Source organism: Heptranchias perlo, chromosome 15, assembly GCF_035084215.1.
Source record: "Heptranchias perlo isolate sHepPer1 chromosome 15, sHepPer1.hap1, whole genome shotgun sequence".
Taxonomy (NCBI): Eukaryota; Metazoa; Chordata; class Chondrichthyes; order Hexanchiformes; family Hexanchidae; genus Heptranchias; species Heptranchias perlo.
The window spans coordinates 39,527,174-39,547,751 of record NC_090339.1 but is presented as its reverse complement, the minus strand read 5'-3'; the positions used below and the strand labels follow the sequence as shown (position 1 = coordinate 39,547,751).

The window sequence follows — 20,578 nt, the reverse complement described above, 5'->3', positions numbered from 1 at the left end:
ATAAACATTTCTTTCTCCTGGTTAAAAGGTTATTTCTAGGAATGCTTGTTGTGGTGTCAACATTGTGGTGGAAAGAAGTTGCATTTATATAGTGTTACCAGCAGCCTGTAATGACAAACCAGCAACAAACCTTTAAGTACTGCATAATCCCTTTAAATAGCACTGGTGAAGGGTCGTAATGAGCATGCAGTTCCTGCCCACCATAATGGACACTTACGTGCCCATTTAACGCCCAAAAAACAGGCACGGCCTAATCGAATTTCTGGCCTTGGGTTTTATAGTCTTGAAAAGGGACCAAGAGCACACCTCAGATGTATATAGGATGATAAACAATACAGAAATGGTAAAAATGAAATATTACTTCAAATTAAACTTAACAGTAGGACAAGGGGGTGGATATGTTCAAACTGGCAAAATGTAAATTTAGGACAGGTATTTTCTTGAAAGAGTGACCAACAAATGGACTTGGTTTCCAGATATGGTGATGGAGACAAAATATGCAATCTTAAACAGCTGGATGCAGTGATTGGGGGAATTGGGGAGAAAAAATTAGTTTTTTTCCCCTGGATAGATAAGCTAGAATGGGTCAAATGAGTTTCCTTATCTGTATCTATCTTGTGAAAAAGGACCATAAAACAGAAATATGAAGAAGGTATATTTACTGATTTAAAGAGCAACAAACTGATTATTTTATTATAATTGAATCTTATTGTTTTATTTCATGAAAAAACACAGGGTATTTTGCACCACAGAATATTATGTACAGGTGAGGATGTAGCATGGAATTTAGATAAATGCCTTCAAAATGCAGATAAACATTGTGTTTCTCTGTAAATTAATAAAAAGGCACATAGCAATGTGATCATTTCTCACATTTAGTTGAACTATTTGGACAATTAATATTATTTTGCTACTCTCATAAGCCTAGAAATTATGCTGTGCAATATTACTATAAAAACACTCAATGTAGTCATATGAAATTCTCCTGCTTAGTATTTAAATTTGTTAAAATATTAAAGTAATAGAAAGAACAAAATGCATTTATATAGCACCTTTCACACCCTCAGGATGTCCCAAAGTGCTTCACAGAAAATGAAATACTTTTGAAGTGTAGTCACTGTTGTAATGTAAGGAAGTGCAACAGCAATTTGTACACAGCAAGGTCCCACAACAGCAATCAGATAAATTACCTCTTTTAGTGTTGTTGGTTCAAGGAAAAATATTGACCAGGGCACCAGGAAAACTCCCCTGCTCTTCTTGAAATAGTGTCATGGCATCCACCTGAGAAGAGCCTTGGTTTAACGTCTCATCTTAAAGACTGCACCTCCAACCGTACAGCACTCCCTTACTACTGCGCTGAAGTGACAGTCTAGATTATGTGCTCACGTCTCTGGAGTCGAGTTTGACCCACAAGCATCTGACTCAGATGTGAGTGTTCTACCACTGAACCAAGACTGACACCTTAATTTCATACGTTAAGCAGTCATTTGCTAATATGACATTGCATAATTTCTAGGCTATACTCCATAAAGTAAAATAGTAGGTTTGAAGCAGAGTGCTCAAATTTGTGCAGCATGATTAGTATGAAATTATGTTGGTCCTTGGCTGTTATTAGGAGCATCTCACTGGAGTTCTACCTCAAGTGGATCTGGGGAGAAGTTTCCTACTACAAATTTGCTTCCTGTGAGTGGTTCATGGGTCAACATTAGGGATAGCTAATCTGTAGCTGAAGAAGTCCCAGGTTTGATTCTCAGCTAGGGTGTCAGCTGGCCTTACCATTCTTGAACTGAGATGGGGAGAAATAATAATGTTCCTACATCCAGTGAGCCCTGTTGGAAAGTAAGCATGTGTATAGAATCAGGTTCAGCAATAATGCCCCCAGTCAAATAGTCCGGCAACACACACTGGTTCACATAAGAATAGCTATTTGGACAAGGTACCGGAGAGCACCTGACACTCGTGGAACTGTAGCCCGAGAGGAATATCAAAATAGCTTTTGGTTCCCTTGTAGTAACAAATGCTTGCTTTTCCAAAAGTGGTAAATAATGCACAGCTTTTGATGTGATTAATTTAGTAGACTTGCTCTTCAGCAAATTACACAACCATTCAACCGTGGTATGGCTTAATGTACATCTACAAACTCAGTACACCATGTGGACCATTTTTCTAACATTTCAGTTCAAATAGTATTCCATACACTACTTTCAGTATTTTCCCTTCTGGTAATTAAATATCCATCCATTACCTTTCATATTTAAACAATTTGACAAATTCTATTCTATAATATCTGAAATACATTTTTTGGATAAGTTGCTATTGGCACAAGAAAGATTTATTTTTCTAAAAGCAAAATACAGCTTTGTGCTTACAACACATTAAAATATAAAACAACTACATAACACTTGAGTTTGCGCTTGAGTAACATTGCCACATTTAAACTTTAGTTAATTTGTGCACATTTTGATGGAGTTATTATTCATCTTGCTTTCTCTTCGGTTTTTTAGGATTACGAGACCTGCTTTTTGCTTTGCAAAGAGGGCAGATAGGTGCATTCCGATGGATTTGTTGATGACATGACAAACAAGCCTGTGGACACAAAGATAGGTTAACTTCTTTACACAGAGCAATATAGACATTGATATGATAGAATCAGTGTTGCTATTTAGCAGAGCTGTTGCTAATATACTTATATATAAAAAAATGCACTTAAACCACATGATGTAATGTATGCAATAATCTTAACTCACCTCAAATTGACCCCATCACTGCTACCATTTGCAACAGACTTGTAATCACCAACACTTCAGTGTCATCAGCTCTAAATCCTTTCTCCAGACATAATCCAAGTATCAAAGGACTAAACCTATAATTGTACTACTGGGTGTTTTTCAGTTCAAGTGAGCATACCACAAAAATTTCACTCCTACCATTCTTCTTCATTCTGTATTCTACACACGCACACACAGCAGGAGTCTATCCCTTGTCCTATTGATCCTAGGGAATCACGTAGGCAACTGGAAGACCATAATGTCGAAGTTGTCAATACGTAATGGCTAGCCTCTACAAAAAACCAATCAATCAGTCCCCGGTGGCCAGTTCATTTTCTCCAGCTCTAGTATTGAGTCACATTACTTGATGTCACCCACTCACATTCCTCACTATTCAACCTAGCTACAAGTTAAGCATATATTCTTTTCCTGACAAGTTTGTCAAAACATACCTGTTGTTTTAGGATAGAAGAAAAAAAACATATTATGGCTTGGTCAATCCCTACAAAAAAAGGGTTTAAACATCATGAAAGCTGCCAAAGTCTTTTCTCAGTGACTGGCAGATCTATGTATCAAATGCCTGCCTTCAGATCACAATGTTAAGATGCCATCCTGTCTAGGATGTTCAAAATATGAACATATGATAAAGGACAGGAAAAGGCCAGCCTGTCCATCAAGCCTCTTTGACCCACTATGGTGCAACCTACACAAACCTTTAAACCCATCCCTTCCTGCCTGTAATCTCCTGAGAGGGAAAAAAAACCTTATGCCAATTTAGGAAAAAATCTAAAACAAAAAAAATGTACCCATAAAGATAGAACACGAAGGATCTTTGCTAGATAATGAAAGCAAGGACACCACAAAAACATAAAAAGGGCACTCATCCTGATATGTATAGAATATTAAATGCACCTAAATTAGCTTCTGGAGATTCATCTTCAGCAGTGATTACCTCAAAATTGACTTCAATGGCATGAAAAATCAAATTTAAACTCTTCGGTGAAGTACATATAATTTTCCTATTGACACATTTTCCAATGTATGTTGATACTAATCTGATTTTAGTCATCTTTAAAGTCATGCCTTTTCATCGGGCATCTACGTCCTCTAATGTTCATGTTCACCTCCTTCCAAATATAAAAGCAGGGCGATTATGCTAGAACTGTATAAAACACTAGTTAGGCCACAGCTAGAGAACTGCATACAGTTCTGGTCACCACATGTGAAAGATGTGATTGCACTAGAGAGGGTACAGAGGAGATTTACGAGGATGTTGCCAGGACTGGAGCATTTTAGCTATGAGGAAAGATTGGATAGACTGGGATTGTTTTCTTTGGAACAGAGGAGGCTGAGGGGAGATTTAATTGAGGTGTATAAAATTATGAGGGGCCTAGATAGATTGGATAGGAAGGACCTACTTCTTTTAGCAGAGAGGTCAATAAGCAGGAGCATAGATTTAAAGGAATTGGCAGAAGGATTAGAGGGGAGCGGAGGAGAATTATTTTCACCCAGAGGGTGGAGGGGGTCTGGAACTCACTACCTGAAAGGGCGATAGAGGCAGAAACCCTCATTGCATCTAAGAAATACTTGGATGTGCCCTTGAAGTGCTGTAACCTACAAGGCTATGGACCAAAAGCTGGAAAGTGGGATTAGGCTAGATAGCTCTTCTTCAGCCACACAGACATGATAGGCCGAATGGCGCCTCCTTCTGTGCCATAAATTTCTATGATTCTATGATTCAATTCCTGACTACTCGTCTTCCCTTTCCGACCTCCTTGCTAGCTTGCTTTGTCAACTGTGTTTGTTCTTGTTCTCTCAATCCTCACTGCACTGATCATCTCCCCTTCAAATCTGCCATTATCACCCCAACTCCAAAACTCCACCATTGCTCTTCCATACTTGCCAACTACTACCCATGTCCATCCCTTTCCTCTCCCATACAGTTTCCTTTTCCCTTCTCAGTACAGAGATGATCCTAACCAAAGTCACAAGCAAGACCCTCTGTGACTGTGATGCCCTTATCCTCCTTGTACTTCTCGACCACTCCATAGCATTTGATACAGTTGACTATACAATTCTCCTCCAATGCCTCTCCTTTGCTGTTCAGCTCTTCAAGACTGCCCTCAAATTGTTTCAGTCCTACCTATCCAGTCAGAGCATCTCCATCAATGGCTTCTATTTACTCCTGCACATCACCATTTCCAGAGTCCACGGATTTATCCTCCTCTTCCTCATCTACATGATGCTCTCAGTGTCTCAAGCTGAACCACACTGTTCGCACCTGGATGTCCTGTTCGATCATTAGCTGAGTTTCAGATCCCAAATCCTTTTCATCACAAAGGCCTCTTATTTCCACCTCTACAACACTGCTGTTGAAATCCTTATCCATGCCTTCATCACTTCCAGACTCAACTACATCACTCTCCTTGCTGGCCTCCCATCTTCAACTAATTCCAACTTGTCCAAAACTCTGCTACATTTATCCTGCCCCACACTAAGTCCACCTTGCCCATCATCCCAGTTCACAATGACCTACATTCGCTCCCTATCCCCCAGTGATTTAAATTTAAAATCTTCGTTCTTGTCTTTAAATCCCTCGATTGCCTTGCCCACTAACTCTATAAACTCCTACAGTCCTATATTGCTCCCACACACAATCTATTCCTCCATCTCTCCCTTCACCTCACCATTAGTGTACAGCCTTCAACCACCTATATTCTCTCTGTAAACCTCTATGCCCCTCTGTTTCCTCCTTTAAAAACCAATTTCTTCAACCAAACTTAACGTCACCTCTTCTAATCTTTCCTTTTCTCAGCATCTATTTTCTGTACACTCGTCTGCAAAGTGCTTTGGGATTTTTTACTTTAATAGGCGCTATACAAATGCAATTTGTTGTTGTTGAAGTATTAAAGCCCAAAGCAAAAACTGTCATGCAAATCTCATTACTTTAAAAAACAAATTCAAGACATCACCGATCGGTCCTGCACTTCACAAATAAAAAGGTAGTGTAAATTCATCGTCCCCAGGCTGATGATGACATGACTCCCTTGGCTGCATCAAGCCTGCTACGTCTCACCTACCTCTTGTGTTTCATCATCTAGCCTTCGGGCATCTCCTATGTTTCAGTCCATAGAGTTTCTTAGGCAAGCTTCCAAGGGTATTTTAAAAGAACTCTGCTGTCACTACTAGAAGTGAATTAGATCCTCAAAGACGTTTTCTGGGTGTCAGCCTTGGCTCAGTGATAGCACTCTCACCTCAGCGTCAGAATGTCATGGATTCAAGCCCCTGGATCATTAGTGTCTCCATTTGTATAATACTCTTTCTACCTAATACCTAGAGGAAATCTATAAGACGACTGCAGATGCACCTCGTCACTTCACTGATCTCACTTCATGGTGATTCAAAAAGATTCCAGAGTTGGGAGTTCACCAAGTTGGACCTCTTTGCCTCTTGGGTAACAACCAACTTCCAAGTATTTGCTCCACAACAAAAGAAACTTCACTATGGAAACTTGGATGGCCTCTCATTTTCAAGTTTCTGTACACCTTTTCCCTATTTGCTCTAATTCAATGGTTGTTCAGAAAACTTGTTCAGACAGGGCAATAGCAGTACTGATCAATCTTTATTGGTCAAGAAATGCAGTTTTTGGATGTGCTATCCTTCACTGAGAAATCTTGGACATTAAAGAATATCCAACACGCAAAATGGACTTCTTTGGAAGACAGTGCAAACAAAACCCTGTAATCATTAAATAAACAGTCGAGTACTGTGATCGGGGAAACTGGGGTCCTTTCTAGATGGATGAGATGGGATGTGCTAAGTAGCCTTCATCACCCTGATTGATCATGTGATCGCAAGTATTCACTGTCAAATCTTAGTAACAATTTCTGTTATAACCATAATAAGTGTATTTTTCCCATATACTGATCGTTTTAAGTTGAATGTTTTATTTTAGAGTTGTCTTGATGGTGTAGTGGGTAGGAGCATGCATAGTGTAGCATGAAGCCATGCAAACCAGAAGGCCTTAGATTTGATTCCTGGACTATGCTGAGCTGAGCCAGGGGGGTCTTGGTATGTGACAATTGGCCTCAGTACCCCAGACTATAGAGGATGAATATCACCCAGGGTTCCCACTTAATATCCAACGAGTCCTGCTGGCGAGTGCAGGAATGTGGAAATTGGGTGAGCTCAAAATTGGACACCGATGCTCTCCAGGATCAAGTAGCCTGCTGCTGTGTAGACTCACAGTTGAAAAATGGTCCTTTGAGCTGGACTCCATGGTTATGGACCAATACTCCAGCATGAGTTAGCACTTTCAAAAGAGGAGGGAGAAGGGGAGAAAAATTAATAAATGTTTTAATTTGTCATCATTTGGTGGATTGTTTGGTCAGAACCCATTCAGTGGCTTAACGAAGCAGTGCACATCACAGCATGGAATAGGATGTCAACTATCAACCACACAATTAATTCACATTGCACAACATAAAGAAAGCAGGTGCTCCATTGTTAACTAATAGACTAATAACACATTAACATTATTAGTGTTTAAAATGCAAGATGCAGAAAATTCTTTAATGTCCTTTGCGTAAAATTATAGGAAAATCATAACTTGAAAATTCTTTTCAATACAGGTCTAAGGCTATAATTATACTGCAGCTTCCGATTTGACGCTGGTATTTGCCATCTATAATAAGCAGTTGGCACACCTTCACTATATTGCAGACTAACCAATCTGACCAGCACAAGTTGCAACAGACCCATGTTGCTCCACTCCCAGCGACTATTTTTTTTTACTTAAGAGAGTGCAGTGGATGTGTTCGCTTTGCCCTAACAAAAACATTCAAAGTTTTAAAATTTCCAGGCAATTCAATGTACAGCCTAGGCATTTTTAAAATGTGGCTTTGCACTGGACAGGAGTTTTGCTGCAGCCAAGCTCAAAGAGGTGCGAGATGGCCTTCTGGAGGGGTCGGGTGGGTGGGGGGTTCACACGTCACTTTGGTGCAGTATACCTCTGCTTTCCACAATATAAAAGTGACAGAATAGCTGCAATGCGAGACAGAATTTGAATAATGGCTTTAGACATTTTATTATAAGGTCATGACAAACTTTTATCATCTTTACCTTCATAGGAGGTGGTTGCTGCCGGAACGTGGCTGTTTGCCGAGCGTCCTGTTTCCTGGCCACCTGGAGTTGCTGAGCAGCAGCTGCGGCTGCTGCAAGTGACTCTGGGATAGGTGGTTCCTGAGGCTCTGTCTGCCATTCTGCTTTCTGCTTCTCAAAGTAACTAAACAGCAAAAACATTGAAATTCTTACTGACTAACATTGTTAAACAAGTGGCCCTCGGGTAATGTCAGAGGTTAGTACAAGATTAAAAAGTTAGCGATCACCTAATCAGACAGTTATTAATAACAGCAATTCTTGTGTTGCTATCTTGCATTATTTAATGTTTCATCTTCCACACCTGGGAAATCCAAAAACACTGGACATTTAACTTTCCAAAGCCAAATTCACCCACTTTCTCCTGAAGACACAAATTCCTGCTGCGATACATTTCTATGACTGCTGGCAATCCTCCAGTGCCTTACCCAAGAGACCATTCTTCAGCTGAGAGCCTAGACAGTGAGCATTGACAACCTATTCAGAGGGCATCACAGCTGGGCCTGATCCTGTCCTTGACCAAAGTCCACATGTGTGCTTACCAGCGTGGCTAGCAATCAGAAACAGGAACCATGGTTTTTCCCTCCCTTATGCCAAGGGCATTGAAGCAGATTATAATGTTCCAACTGCTATCCTGGCCGAGATCAGCTAACTCAGCACAGACTTGAAATTGGACCTGGGAGTTTCTCATCTGTTTCGGTTAATATCACACTAAGCAATGCCTCTACTTACTAAGCCATTAAGGAGCATTTGAGGGGATTGTGAGCATAGGCTCAGATTCCACTGCTTTATGGCACAGTACAATAACGTAACTGTATACTGTGGACTAGCTTTCTACCTTTAGTCTGTCCACTAACAATAGAATATAGTGCCTTAAACACAGAAAAATGTCCCAAGATATTTCATAGAGGCGTAATCAAAAAAGAGTGGATGCTGAGCTGACCAGGGTGATCAAAATCTAGTCAAAGAGGTGGGTTTTAAGGAGTGGCTTAAAATGACAGGGAAGTGGAGGTATTTCGGAAGGGAATTCCACAGCATAGGGCCTAGGCTGTTGAAGACATGGCTGCCAATGTGAGGCGACCAAGGGGGGAGGGGTGGCCAACAGAGGAGGCCAGACTCAGAGTAACAGAGAGTTTGGGGGGGGAGGGGACGTGGAGGTTTAGGGCTGGAGGGGTTAGAGAAATAGGATGGGGCAAGACCATGAAGAAATTTGAGGCATTGGGGGACCGGGATTCAATGTAGGTCAGTCAACACAGGGGTGATGGGTGAACGAGACTTGGTGCGGGATAGGATACAGGCATCAGAGTTATAGATGAGCTGAAGTTTATGGAGGGTGGGGAATGGGAGGCTAGCCAAGAGAGCATTATAATAGTCAAGACACGATGACAAAGGCATGAATGAGATTCAGCAGCAGATGGGCTGAGGTAGGGGCGTGGGTTGGTGATGTTCCGGAGGTGAAAGTAGGCGATCTTTGTAATGGACAGCATATGAGGTCAGAGCTCAACTTGGGGGTCAAATAGGACACTAAGGTTACAAACAGTCTGGTTCTGTCTGAGATAGTTGCTGGGAAGAAGGATGGAATTTCTGGCAAAGGTATGGAACTTGTGACGGAGGCCGAAGATGATGGCTTCGGTCTTCCGGGTGTTTAACCAGTAGAAATTGCAGCTCATCCAAGATTGGATGTCGGACAAGTAGTCTGACAGCACAGAGGCAGTGGAGAAATCCACCTCAAATAACTTAAGAAAAGCACTCCATCCTACTGCAGCAGTGTAACATTTTCCCACTTCTCACACCAGCCATACTTGGTTTCTGGAGTGAGACTGCCAACTCGAGAGTTTTTTTTGCTGTGGGCCCATGCCTACTGTACTTTGGATCAAGACTACCCAAACCCATTTCACATTGGAATTGTGCTTTTAACCTTCAATGAATGAATGAAACAGTCAATGCCTAAAAATTATACTCCATCAAATCAAAGGTACTTACTCAAGGGAAAGCTTTTCTTCTTCCTCACACAAGTCTGGTAACCGTTGCAAACCCAGAGTCATTCTCAAAGCATCCACATGTTCTTTAAGAGGCTTGTATTCCTCATGCAGGCGTCTTGTAGATTCAAGCAGTTTATTTAAGTCATTTTCAGATTGTTTTATTGTGTTTTCCATCTACAAAGGGGGAAAAAAGATCCATAGCTGAAGAAGTGCATGGAAAACTAAGGGTGCTCTATTAACTGAAACAAACTAATCAACTTCTTTCCCTCCTCCACCATTTTTCTCTCAGAGTCATTGTCTCATAGTGGGTATTGGGATATGGTTCCACGTGCATTGGGAGCCGTTCAATATCTTACCTAGGTGGCTATTCTTCATGTGTGAACCTAATGAATGTTATGGGGATATTCATTTGTACAAGGTGCCATAGCTGAGTCTCATCTTGCTCTCCCCTGACGCCACACACGCATTTTCCAACAGGGTCATTGGATAGCCATCAGGAATTGGAATCCATGCTACTTTATTCACTGTTTAATCCAGGGGCTCTAAAACCAAATCTTAACACCCTGAGATGACATCAGCTAACTCAGCACAGGTAAGGATTAAGTCTTAGACCTTCATGGTATGTATGACTCAGCTTCTCACCTCCATAGCCAGATGAGCCATAGGAGTGTCATCAAGTTGCTGACTGTCTATTGGTGATTTGACTTGACCAAACTTCCACCATGGGAAGAAGCCAAGATTGGCCCAAGATGACTTGCCCATAGATTTTCCTTCCCTCCATATAAGGAATGCCTATCACTATTCAGTGCTTTCTCATTTGGCATGACACTCATACAGCACTAAACTACTCCAACAGCCTATTGTTGACAGTCGGGTGCGAGACCTTGTATTGGCGTGCTGAACATTGTGCCTAACACACATCATGAAAGTAGTCTGAACATCTTACGTTTGGGAATATGAGCATACTGCCCAATATCTAACTATACAATAGCATAACCCAGGGTGTAACACTAAAACCCCCTTGTAATCTGAACTGGATACCGTGTCTTTTGCACTTGTACTTGTACTTCTCCAATCTTTCAACAGGTGGATAGAAAACACTTTAGTGAGATGAGGCAAATTATTAAGCTGCTTTATTTTATAGACAGCACATGAATGTACAGAGTAACAGTTATAATCAAATGTCATCGTACCTAATTTCAGATCCCTCCTCATAAACAAGAAAAAAATAATAAAAATTGCCAGACTATTCCTATTAGTGGGTTCATTTAACTTTTCATGGTCAGTCTTTTGGTTCTGGACAGCACTAGGCTCAGTAAGGGCGAGATTCCCCTCACTAGGCCAGGTTCCCTTCCCAGACCTAACTAACTGACTGCCAACGAGTCTCCTCTCTTTTTCTCTGCCTGCATTCACAGGAATTGGAAGGGCAGTGCCTCCGACTCTTTCCCCATTCAAAGATATGCCAGCAGACTTTCCTTCCCTCCGTACAAAGAATGCCTACCACTGCTCAGTGCCTTCTCATATGGCATGACACTCGTACAGCACAACACTGTTCCAACACAGCAGCCAGAAGGGTACCTAATGTTGGCAATCTTGTACAAGACTTTGCATTGATGCACTGAACATACAATGATCTAGGCCACTGCAACATTGCTATGTCATACAGTTGCCTTTTGTGTCCTAAACCTGTGCCCTCTGATTCTGCTGCCCAGGGTTTCTGAAAGTATCGTTCCAGGTTTACTTTCTGCAGCCTATTAAGTATAAGTCTTTCTCAAGAGTATATTCTCAGTAGACATCTCATGCTAGGATCACATAATAGGTGTGGATGTTTGTTAGGCCATCTGAGACAAGATAGCAAATTGCTTAATGTTCCAATCGCTGTGGAAATCTATTCAACACTTGGCTCACGAACACCTCAAAAGCCCCTTGGTCTCAGTGGATGCGACCTTTTGCTTTTTAAACCTCTGCAAATTCACTTTGTTTCAAAATACAACACTTAAAAGGTAACTAATAACCAAATCTTTTCCGTGAAAAAATGTTTTAAATCCTAAAATGCAATAGTCCCAGTTATGCTTTGAGTTTTTGTTTTAAACTTCTTTACTCTAGATTTATTTGGTTTCAGTATCAGCCACTCCCACAGGATGAACCTTCACATATGTCCCAGAGAATGCTTTCACTTGCCTCAATAGCAAGGTAAATTTCTGGTTTTGTAGTTTGCTGCAGGATCAAACAGGGAACCCTCTTCACTTTGTTTTGGCTTACTGGTTTTATCATCTGTTCTCAATTAATCTTATTTGACTTGGGAAGGCAGTAGAGTAACACAACACTAGACTGTTACTTAGGCTTTAACTGCGAAACAAAATTAAATAGTAATGGAATAACTGAACAGTATTAATAATACAACATAGATTTTACAGTACTTACTAGATTTAGCTATCTCCTCAAACAACTAGAAAATAAAAAAGTCACGACTGCTATGCTGAATTTTGTATTCTTACATGGCAGTTATTTTCGTTTCTCACCGCATAGGAAGCTATTTGGCCTGATTCCACGAAACTCGGGAATGTAGCAAACAATGTGGAGGATAGTAACAGACTTTAGGAGGACAGAGACAGACTGGTGAAATGGGCAGGCACATGGCAGATGAAATTTAACACAAAGTGTGAAGTGATACATATTGTTAGGAAGAATGAGGAGAGGCAATATAAATTTAATGGTACAATTTTAAAGGGGGTGCAGTAACATAGAGACTTGGGGGTGTGCGTACACAAATCTTTGAAGGTGGCAGGACAAACTGAGAAGGCTGTTAAAAAAGCCATATAGTATCCTGGATTTATTAATAGAGGCATTGAATACAAAAGCAAGGAAGTTATGCTAAACATTTATAAAACACTGGTTAGGCCTCAGCTGGAGTACTGTGTTAAATTATGGGCACCACACTTTGGGAAGCATGTCATGGCCTTAGATAGGGTGCAGGAGAGATTTACTAGAATTGTAACAGGGATGAGGGACTTCAGTTATGTGGAGAGTCTGGAGAAGCTGGGATTGTTCTCCTTAGAGCAGAGAAGGTTAAGAGGAGATTTGACAGAGGTGTTCAAAATCATGAACGGTTTTGATAAGAGTAAATAAGGAGAAACTGTTTCCAGTGGCAGAAGGGTCGGTAACCAGAGGACACAGATTTAAGGTGACTGGCAAAGAATTAGAGGCGACATGAGGAAACATTTTTTAACGCAGAGAGTTGTTACGATCTGGAATGCACTGCCTGAAAGGGTGGTGGAAGCAGATTCAATTATAACTTTCAAAAGGGAATTGGATAAATATTTGAAAGGAAAAAAAATTATGGGGCTATGGCGAAGGAGCTGGGGAATGGAACTAATTGGATAGCTCTTTCAAAGAGCTGGCACAGGCACAATGGGCCGAATACTTCAGACACTCACCGCTTTGAACCAATTAGGTGGAGAAATTGATCAAAACCAATTACTTGTCTGTTAAATTCAAAAATAAGCTGCTAAACAAAAATCTGAACAAATCCCACAAGAGGTTTAAACTGAATTGTTTGACCCCTCCCTTGGACACCTAGCTAAGACAAAAGACCTACTGGGGGTGATTTTAAACCCCAAGAACGGGTGGGTTGGGAGCGGGTGGGAGTTGACAATAGATTTTTTTTTGGGTCGCGACCGCAAAATTTTTGGACTTGGCATTCCCAGTGGGAAGCCTGTACTTTTCCGCACTGACGTTAAACCCGGAAATAAAGCCAGGTTGCAGTTGCAACCCAAAAAACAACTGTTTTCATCTCCCACCCGCCCCCAACACACCCGTTCTTGGGGTTTAAAATCACCCCTATATCAGAAATAAACTAGGACATGTTCTGCTGGATTTTAATCCCATATGCACCAGAATTAAAGAAGTCAATAGCATGCTAACTCTTAACGCTCATTTTTGTCACTGTCCCCCTTTTGAGGCTCAAGAGCTCCAGCTTAAATCAAGCTGTTGCATATTTCACCAAATAAAAACCAATGATATGCTTATATGCCTTCAACATACCACATTGATATCAGCATGGATCAGTCGCAGTTCTTCTACATGAGCCATCTTCTCTTGGAGCAAAAGATCCATTTCGTGCTTATAATCTTTCAGGTGCCTTTCTTCAGACTCTAGTGCATCAAATTCTGCCTTCAACCGAGCTTTAATTTTTTCCATTTGCACCGTCTTAGCTCTGCAATTTTGTACAAACAAGTTTAAAGCAACATGGTGCTGAATTCTAAGGACTTGCTTTCTGACATCCACTCCATAATTTGGTTCCTCAAGACTATGAATAACTTACCATTTGATATATTAAAACTATTCAATTTTATTAATAAATCTATTGAGGTAAAAAATTGTCTCTGAAGAACTCCTCTTGAACCTAGAAGAAATCCATTTTATTGAAGCTGATGTGCTCATGCTCCTCCCATGGTCCCGTATCCAATAGTGATCATAGTGTACGACTAGGATTAGACCAGAAAGTCCCTGGTTCAATTCCTGGTCTGCATTAAGTTATCTGATCTCAGCAGGGGCAGCAACTGAGGTGCTACAATAGGCCTCAACTACCCTGGGCTGAGAGAGGGGGGGGGGGTAGGAGCAGCCTCCCCCCCCCACCTCTCAGCCCAGGGTAAATGGATTTGCTCTAGGTTCAAGAGGAGTTCTTCAGATACTATTTTTTACCTCAATAGATTTATTAATAAAATTCCCACTTCTGAATGCTACATGTGCTGATGCATGTCTCAAAGAAAAAAGATGCTGTTTACTAATTATCTTTCATATTTGATAGGCCAAATGATTTGTATCACTTAGACCTGCTCATAAATAGCCTCCTCTGGCCTTGGTGCAAAAATCAGCCTCCCTCAGTGGCATAAAAATAATCAAACACTGCAGTTAGCTTTAACGTTTTCAACTAATAGCTTAAAGTGTATAAAACATTGGAAAAAAATAAAATCTTTATTATTGATTTTTTTTCTTTGCCACTGATGCCTCACAGTTGTTACTTGTAAATGCTCTGCCTCGCTATCATGGTACTGTAGTTCCACAGGTGCAGGTTGAAAATCTACTGCCATGATGCATCTCTCTCACACAAACAATATTTGTCAATACTAGCTAAAGCTCCCCAACATCCAAGACTCAGGTAAAATTTCTAACGCGTCCCAGGTCCCAAGCATTTACATTTATTAGGAAACAAATGTATTTTTAAAAATCTGAAAAAAAAATTCACACCTATAAAATTGGTTATTTAACATTAAAATAAGTGCTTATTTGAGCCAAACGTTTTTTTTTACTTGACCTTTGGGAGGTGCAACACCTTTGAGATGCGACACTTTTGAGGCCACACTTCCAGCTGTGATGCCTTTGATAAGTGCGATGCTATGAACGTACTGGATGCAAGAATTTTCATTACAAAAGGTATTTGTAATTTTCCTCATAATTCTTACATATTTGAAAATCCACAACCTACTTGGAAAGTAACTAACTTATGAAATAACTTGCCCATTAGGTAGCACAACTCCATTCAGACCAGAAGGCCCAAGTTTTAGCCTGGGATTAGCCTGCCACCACTTACCGTCTAGGCCCACAGCCACTTGGTTTAGGCACTGAAGGTTTTGTGCCTGGAGAACTGTACCCCAGCAATAGTCAACAGCACTTAGAGTACTGTGTACAGTTCTGGTCTCCACATAATAAAAAGGATATAGAGGCACTGGAGAAGGTACAAAAAAGATTTACCAGGGTGAAACCAGAGCTGAGAGGTTATAACTATCAGGAATGACTGAACAAGCTGTGACTCTTTTCTCTAGAAAAGAGAAGGCCGAGGGGTGACCTGATAAAGGTCTTTAAGGTTATGAAAGGGTTTGATAGGGTAGACGTAGAGAAGATCTTTCCACTTGTGGGGGAGTCCAGAATTAGGGGCCGTAAATATAAGATCATCACTAATATAAATACAATAGGGAATTCAGGAGAAACTTCTTTACCCAGAGAGTGGTGAGAATGTGGAACTCGCTACCAGATGGAGTAGTTGAGGTGAATAGTATAGATGCATTTAAAGGAAAGCTAGATAAGTACATGAGGGAGAAAGGAATAGCAGGATATGTTAATAGGGTTGGACGAAGAAGGGTGGGAGGAGGAGGCTTGGGTGTAGCATAAACACTGGCATAGACCATTTGGGCAAAATGGCCTGTTTCTGTGCTGTACATTCTATGTAATAGTCAACATCAGGAAAGGAGGGGAGAAAAGTGGGACAAAAGATAACTTAAGAAATAACTTTGTCTTATAAAACCCTTGTTTCTCAATTTTTAAAAAATGAGTGAGGTCCTAGAGGGCAACCAGCATCTGTAGAACCTTGGCATACGACAGGATCAGGCTCAGCTGCAACAGCTTTCTCCCTCCCCCTCCTTCCCTCAAGCCTAAACTGCCATGAGAAGCATGGCCACATGAGGCGGGTACCAGAGGGCTGCCAGTACTTTAGAACTAAACCCTGGGGGGAGGTATATAATCTCACTATTAGGACACAACAGGGATTGATTGGGGGGGGGGGTGGTGGAAAGAGGTTAGGGTTTGTATGGAAAGAATAAAGACTGACCAGTCACAGAACAATGAATGGAGATTGTGCACAATACCAGTACACTAAACAGAACAAGCCCAAGTGTATTTTCTCATTCCAGGCACAGATTTGTATTCTCATTTTTCAGGGATTTATTTTAAAAGTGATTTTGGCAATGTACCACAGCAGATGTATATAATTTACACCATTCTTCATTATATTTTTATTACAGCTGGTCCACGTTCAATCTGGCACTCAGTCTCCTGACTTACTTATTTTCTTTTTGATGTGTGTAATGATCTGTAGATTACTTTCTGTTTTCAATTTATCTCAACTGTAATGCATGTTATGAAGAACAGAGGATCCCACAATGACCTGGTGGCTAAAGGAGGATGCCCTACACGTGTGGATCTACATCTACCAAAAGTCAAAACCTTCATTAGGGGAAGTGAGAAAACTATATTAGAATGAGTATGAAAAGCATCAAGAGGCAGTGAGTAGGATGAACATGGCCTATAAAGGAGACAGAATTTAATAGGGGAAAAATAAGCAGATATATATCAAACTACAGAAGCAGTAGAGCAAATGAACTTACCCGGTAAGTAGGGTAAATTAAAAAGAGTACACTCTCATCTATTATTTCCTGCTTACTTTTCCAATTTCCCCACTCCTCCTTAAGAGGCTGGATCTTATTCAGCATAGTTCTATGGGGGGGGGGGGGGGGGGGATGGTGGACATCTTTCAGTACCTCAGCTAAGCAGCCATTCTTCATGAGTGAGCCCTGATATTGAGTGTTGACAGGCTAATCAACTGTGGAGGGCACCAGAGTGGAACCTAATCCTTGTCCAACATTCATGCACTTCCCAGCATAGGTCAACAGATAGCGATCAGAACTCAGGCTGATTTTCTTTTCCTCCCTGGCCCAGGGGTGTCACAGCCAATAGTGGTGCCTCAACCACTACCTCAACCGAGATCAGCTAACGTAGCACAGACTAGGAAGTGAACCAGAGACCTTTTGGTCCAGGTGGCTTAGTACTGTGACCACTAGTGACTTTACCCTTTTGCCATTGGGGCACCTACTCACTTTTATTTTTCTAATCTCAAGAATTTGGCACCTTCTCTTTCAACAGATCAGACTTTGAGGTAGAGGTTTGGTTTGCTGAGAATGCAATGAGAGTTTGGCAAACAAGTCATAAAGGAAGGTTTGGTAACTTTAACACCAGCACATGCCTATAGAATCACATCTTTCAAAAGGTGCTGCACCTGAAAGTGTGACACATCTCAGGCATCACACAGCCGTGGGACAGAAAGTCAATGTGATTGGTTGTTCTCGTTTACCATTTCCTTTCTTCACTCAGGTTGGTTTATACACCTAAAAAATCATTTTTATAACATAAACACATAAAAAGTTACAGAATTCTGAAAACAAGTCTCTTGGTCATTTAATGCTAGAAATGCCTGTAACAAGTTTCCTCCCATATAACTACCCTTCTGTCTGGAACTCTGGGGAGTTGTAGTTTTCATCCAGCTCCTGTGGAATTACAGGGGGTACTGCAATAACCTGCTATGAGGCACAAATGGCAATGGAAAAAGAAATCATTTCTTTCAGTGTTTTAAGTTTAAGCCATTAAATAGAAATTCTGAGTTAACAGTATTGTTTGGTATGAGGATTCTGAGAGGGAACCATTTGTGCAAAGGCAAGAAGAGTTCGTTTACAAGGTGCTTTGATGCCAACCTTGGCCATCGCAGCCGGAGTTAGTCAGCTTGGCCTAGATTATGACAAATGATCACCTGGTTAAGTACTGGTTAATAAAGGCTTGACAGAGGGAAAAATCTCTTTGGGTATTGCTAAACCTGTGACAGCTTCACAATTGTAAATCCACTGTGGAAGAAAAGGTCTATTTCATAATCATGCAAACAACAGAAAAAGGAGGAAGGTTTTGGAGGGGAAAGAACAACTAAATAAAGCCCTTGCATCCTAAGCAAATTCTGCAAGTCTACCCAAGAGAGTTAGGATGTGGAGATGCCGGTGATGGACTGGGCTTCCTCCTTCCTCAGGTAAACATTTGATAACCAGTACTTAACCAGGTGATCAAATGTTTACCTGAGGAAGGAGGAAGCCTCCAAAAGCTTGTAGATTTCAAATAAAAATTGTTGGACTATAACTTGGTGTTGTAAAATTGTTTACAAGAGAGTTAGAGCAATGAATATATTCTGTCATGTAAATAACTGGGAATGAGAGTCTGTGGGGAGGAAAGAACAAAGTTATTTGCATCTTAAGCAAGTTCTGTAAAGTGCAGGTACATAGTATTACAACAGAAACTACACTCCAGTTCCAAACTTCCTGTGAGCAATGCCATGTTCAGTCTACTAAAAATGTTCACCAAAATACGGATCACTGTTCAATCAGGCAATCTCTATGTTAGTGCATACCTCTCCACATCATTCTGACCATTCATTTTATTGCTACCTTGTTAACAAAAAGCTAGTCTAACACATTTTGCCTGCCAGTTTCTAAGTGACGGGTATTCTGTAGAGTGGTGTTACTGAAGATATTCGTTGCATTTATATAGCACCAGATCACCTGCATTTAACATTTTTGAAAGCTCAACATCTCCAGTTTTATATATACGTTCGCCTCCTGAATAACATTACTGTACTATAAACCTACTCAACAGCCTCGTACGAGCATGGCAAATGACTTCTCAAGATGTAATTTTTCTCTTGAAAGCCACTAAGAACGCAATGTGTTAAAGTTCAATGGCATTTCCATACTTCGTCCAAGTGTTCAGAGTATACTATTTGCGTTAGCATTTTATCTCTTCTCTAATATTAAACGCATTTCATTAACGTGGACTTTTAAAAATTTCAAACAACAATTTCTGTAGCATATTTTATTTCCGTTCACTCTTAAGATGTTTTGTCTAATAGAATCAGTGTGCGTGGCAGAATACACAGACTAGAGCCGAAAGGTTTCAATAGAAAGCACGACAATTCACCGGCTATTACTCGTGTGGCCAAACAGTAACCGGTTATAACGGACTGCAATTTGATTGAAAATAACACCAAATGGGTAAGGTCTACGCGCAGAACTGTCAACATCGGGGAACTGTTCGATGAGATTTAAGAACGAAACAGATCACAGACCTATTTGAAACAAATAGAGTTCTGTTTAAGAGTAACATCTATCAAAATAAGCTAAATATTTACTCTGAGTGAGTTTTGACAGGTCTGCAAATTCATTCTAATCATGTTGAAGGTGTATATATTGAATAATGTGCACAGCCTTTTTTTTTAAGAGCAAAGTCTAGACTGAATACCACCATTTCAAATGGGTACAATGCATCAGCCTCACATACTGTTTAGACCACACTCTTGATGCTAAAGAAATGCATTAACAGAACACTTAAGCACTTTATCCTCACCTTATTTCCTTAATGCTTTCCAATTTGCACATGATCTCCTGCTCGTCGGTCATGTTGCTTCCAGTTGATGTGCAGTAAGAATCTGAAAAATGCTAACAAAAGAACTCTCCCTGTGGCTGCTTCACACACCAAGCAGTGAGCATGCACACAGCTCAGGACGCCGGGAGCTGCAGTCATTTCCATTGAAAACAGAAAGAAAACTCTCGAGTATAAACTACCACTCCCGACAGGACTTGTACAATCCCTCACTTCCTGTCCTTCAGGAATTTATAGGGAAAGTGGGGAAAAGGAAGCTCTCGTTAAGTGAATTTGTTACATTTCATTTTAAACACTTATTTAATAACGACAGATTTATAAAGTGTCACCGATTTGGAGTGAGGGTTTCTTAAATTGGTTTATAAATAACTTATTTAATTGTGTTTCTCATATTTGTTTAAAATGAGATAAAAAGAAACTGCCAATCTTAAATAAAAACAGAAAATACTGGAAATACAAAGCTGGACTGTCAGCATCCAGAAATAAAATATAAATTAACATTTTGGGTGTAGACCTTTCATCTGAAAGTCTGAAGAGTACACCCCCAAAACCTTAACATTTTTTCAGATGATGATGGACCTGCGGTGTAGGTGCAGTATTTTTTCTGTTTAAATGGATTTGTGACCAATCTCACTCTTGTTG

General features: G+C 40.5%; 1 protein-coding gene across 1 annotated transcript; it reads right to left on the bottom strand.

Annotated features, from left to right (window-relative positions):
* Nucleotides 1-694: 694 nt before the first annotated feature.
* On the bottom strand, nucleotides 695-20,035 carry zc4h2 (zinc finger, C4H2 domain containing). Its single transcript, XM_067996672.1, has 5 exons — nucleotides 19,901-20,035; nucleotides 13,952-14,123; nucleotides 9,909-10,081; nucleotides 7,890-8,052; nucleotides 695-2,586 (listed from the first exon to the last, which is right to left on the bottom strand). The coding sequence occupies exons 1-5, from the start codon at nucleotides 19,951-19,953 to the stop codon at nucleotides 2,473-2,475; spliced, it is 675 nt and encodes a 224-aa protein (XP_067852773.1). The 5' UTR covers nucleotides 19,954-20,035; the 3' UTR covers nucleotides 695-2,472.
* Nucleotides 20,036-20,578: the final 543 nt, after the last annotated feature.

What these genes read in the sequence shown, in the direction of transcription:
- zc4h2 (XM_067996672.1), bottom strand. Translation starts at nt 19,953, where the DNA reads ATGACCGACGAGCAGGAGATCATGTGCAAATTGGAAAGCATTAAGGAA. An exon ending in GAAAGCATTAAGGAAATAAG is followed by an intron (nt 14,124 to 19,900) that starts GTGAGGATAAAG and finishes ACAAAATTGCAG; the next exon opens with AGCTAAGACGGTGCAAATGG. An exon ending in TCCATGCTGATATCAATGTG is followed by an intron (nt 10,082 to 13,951) that starts GTATGTTGAAGG and finishes CCCCCTTTGTAG; the next exon opens with ATGGAAAACACAATAAAACA.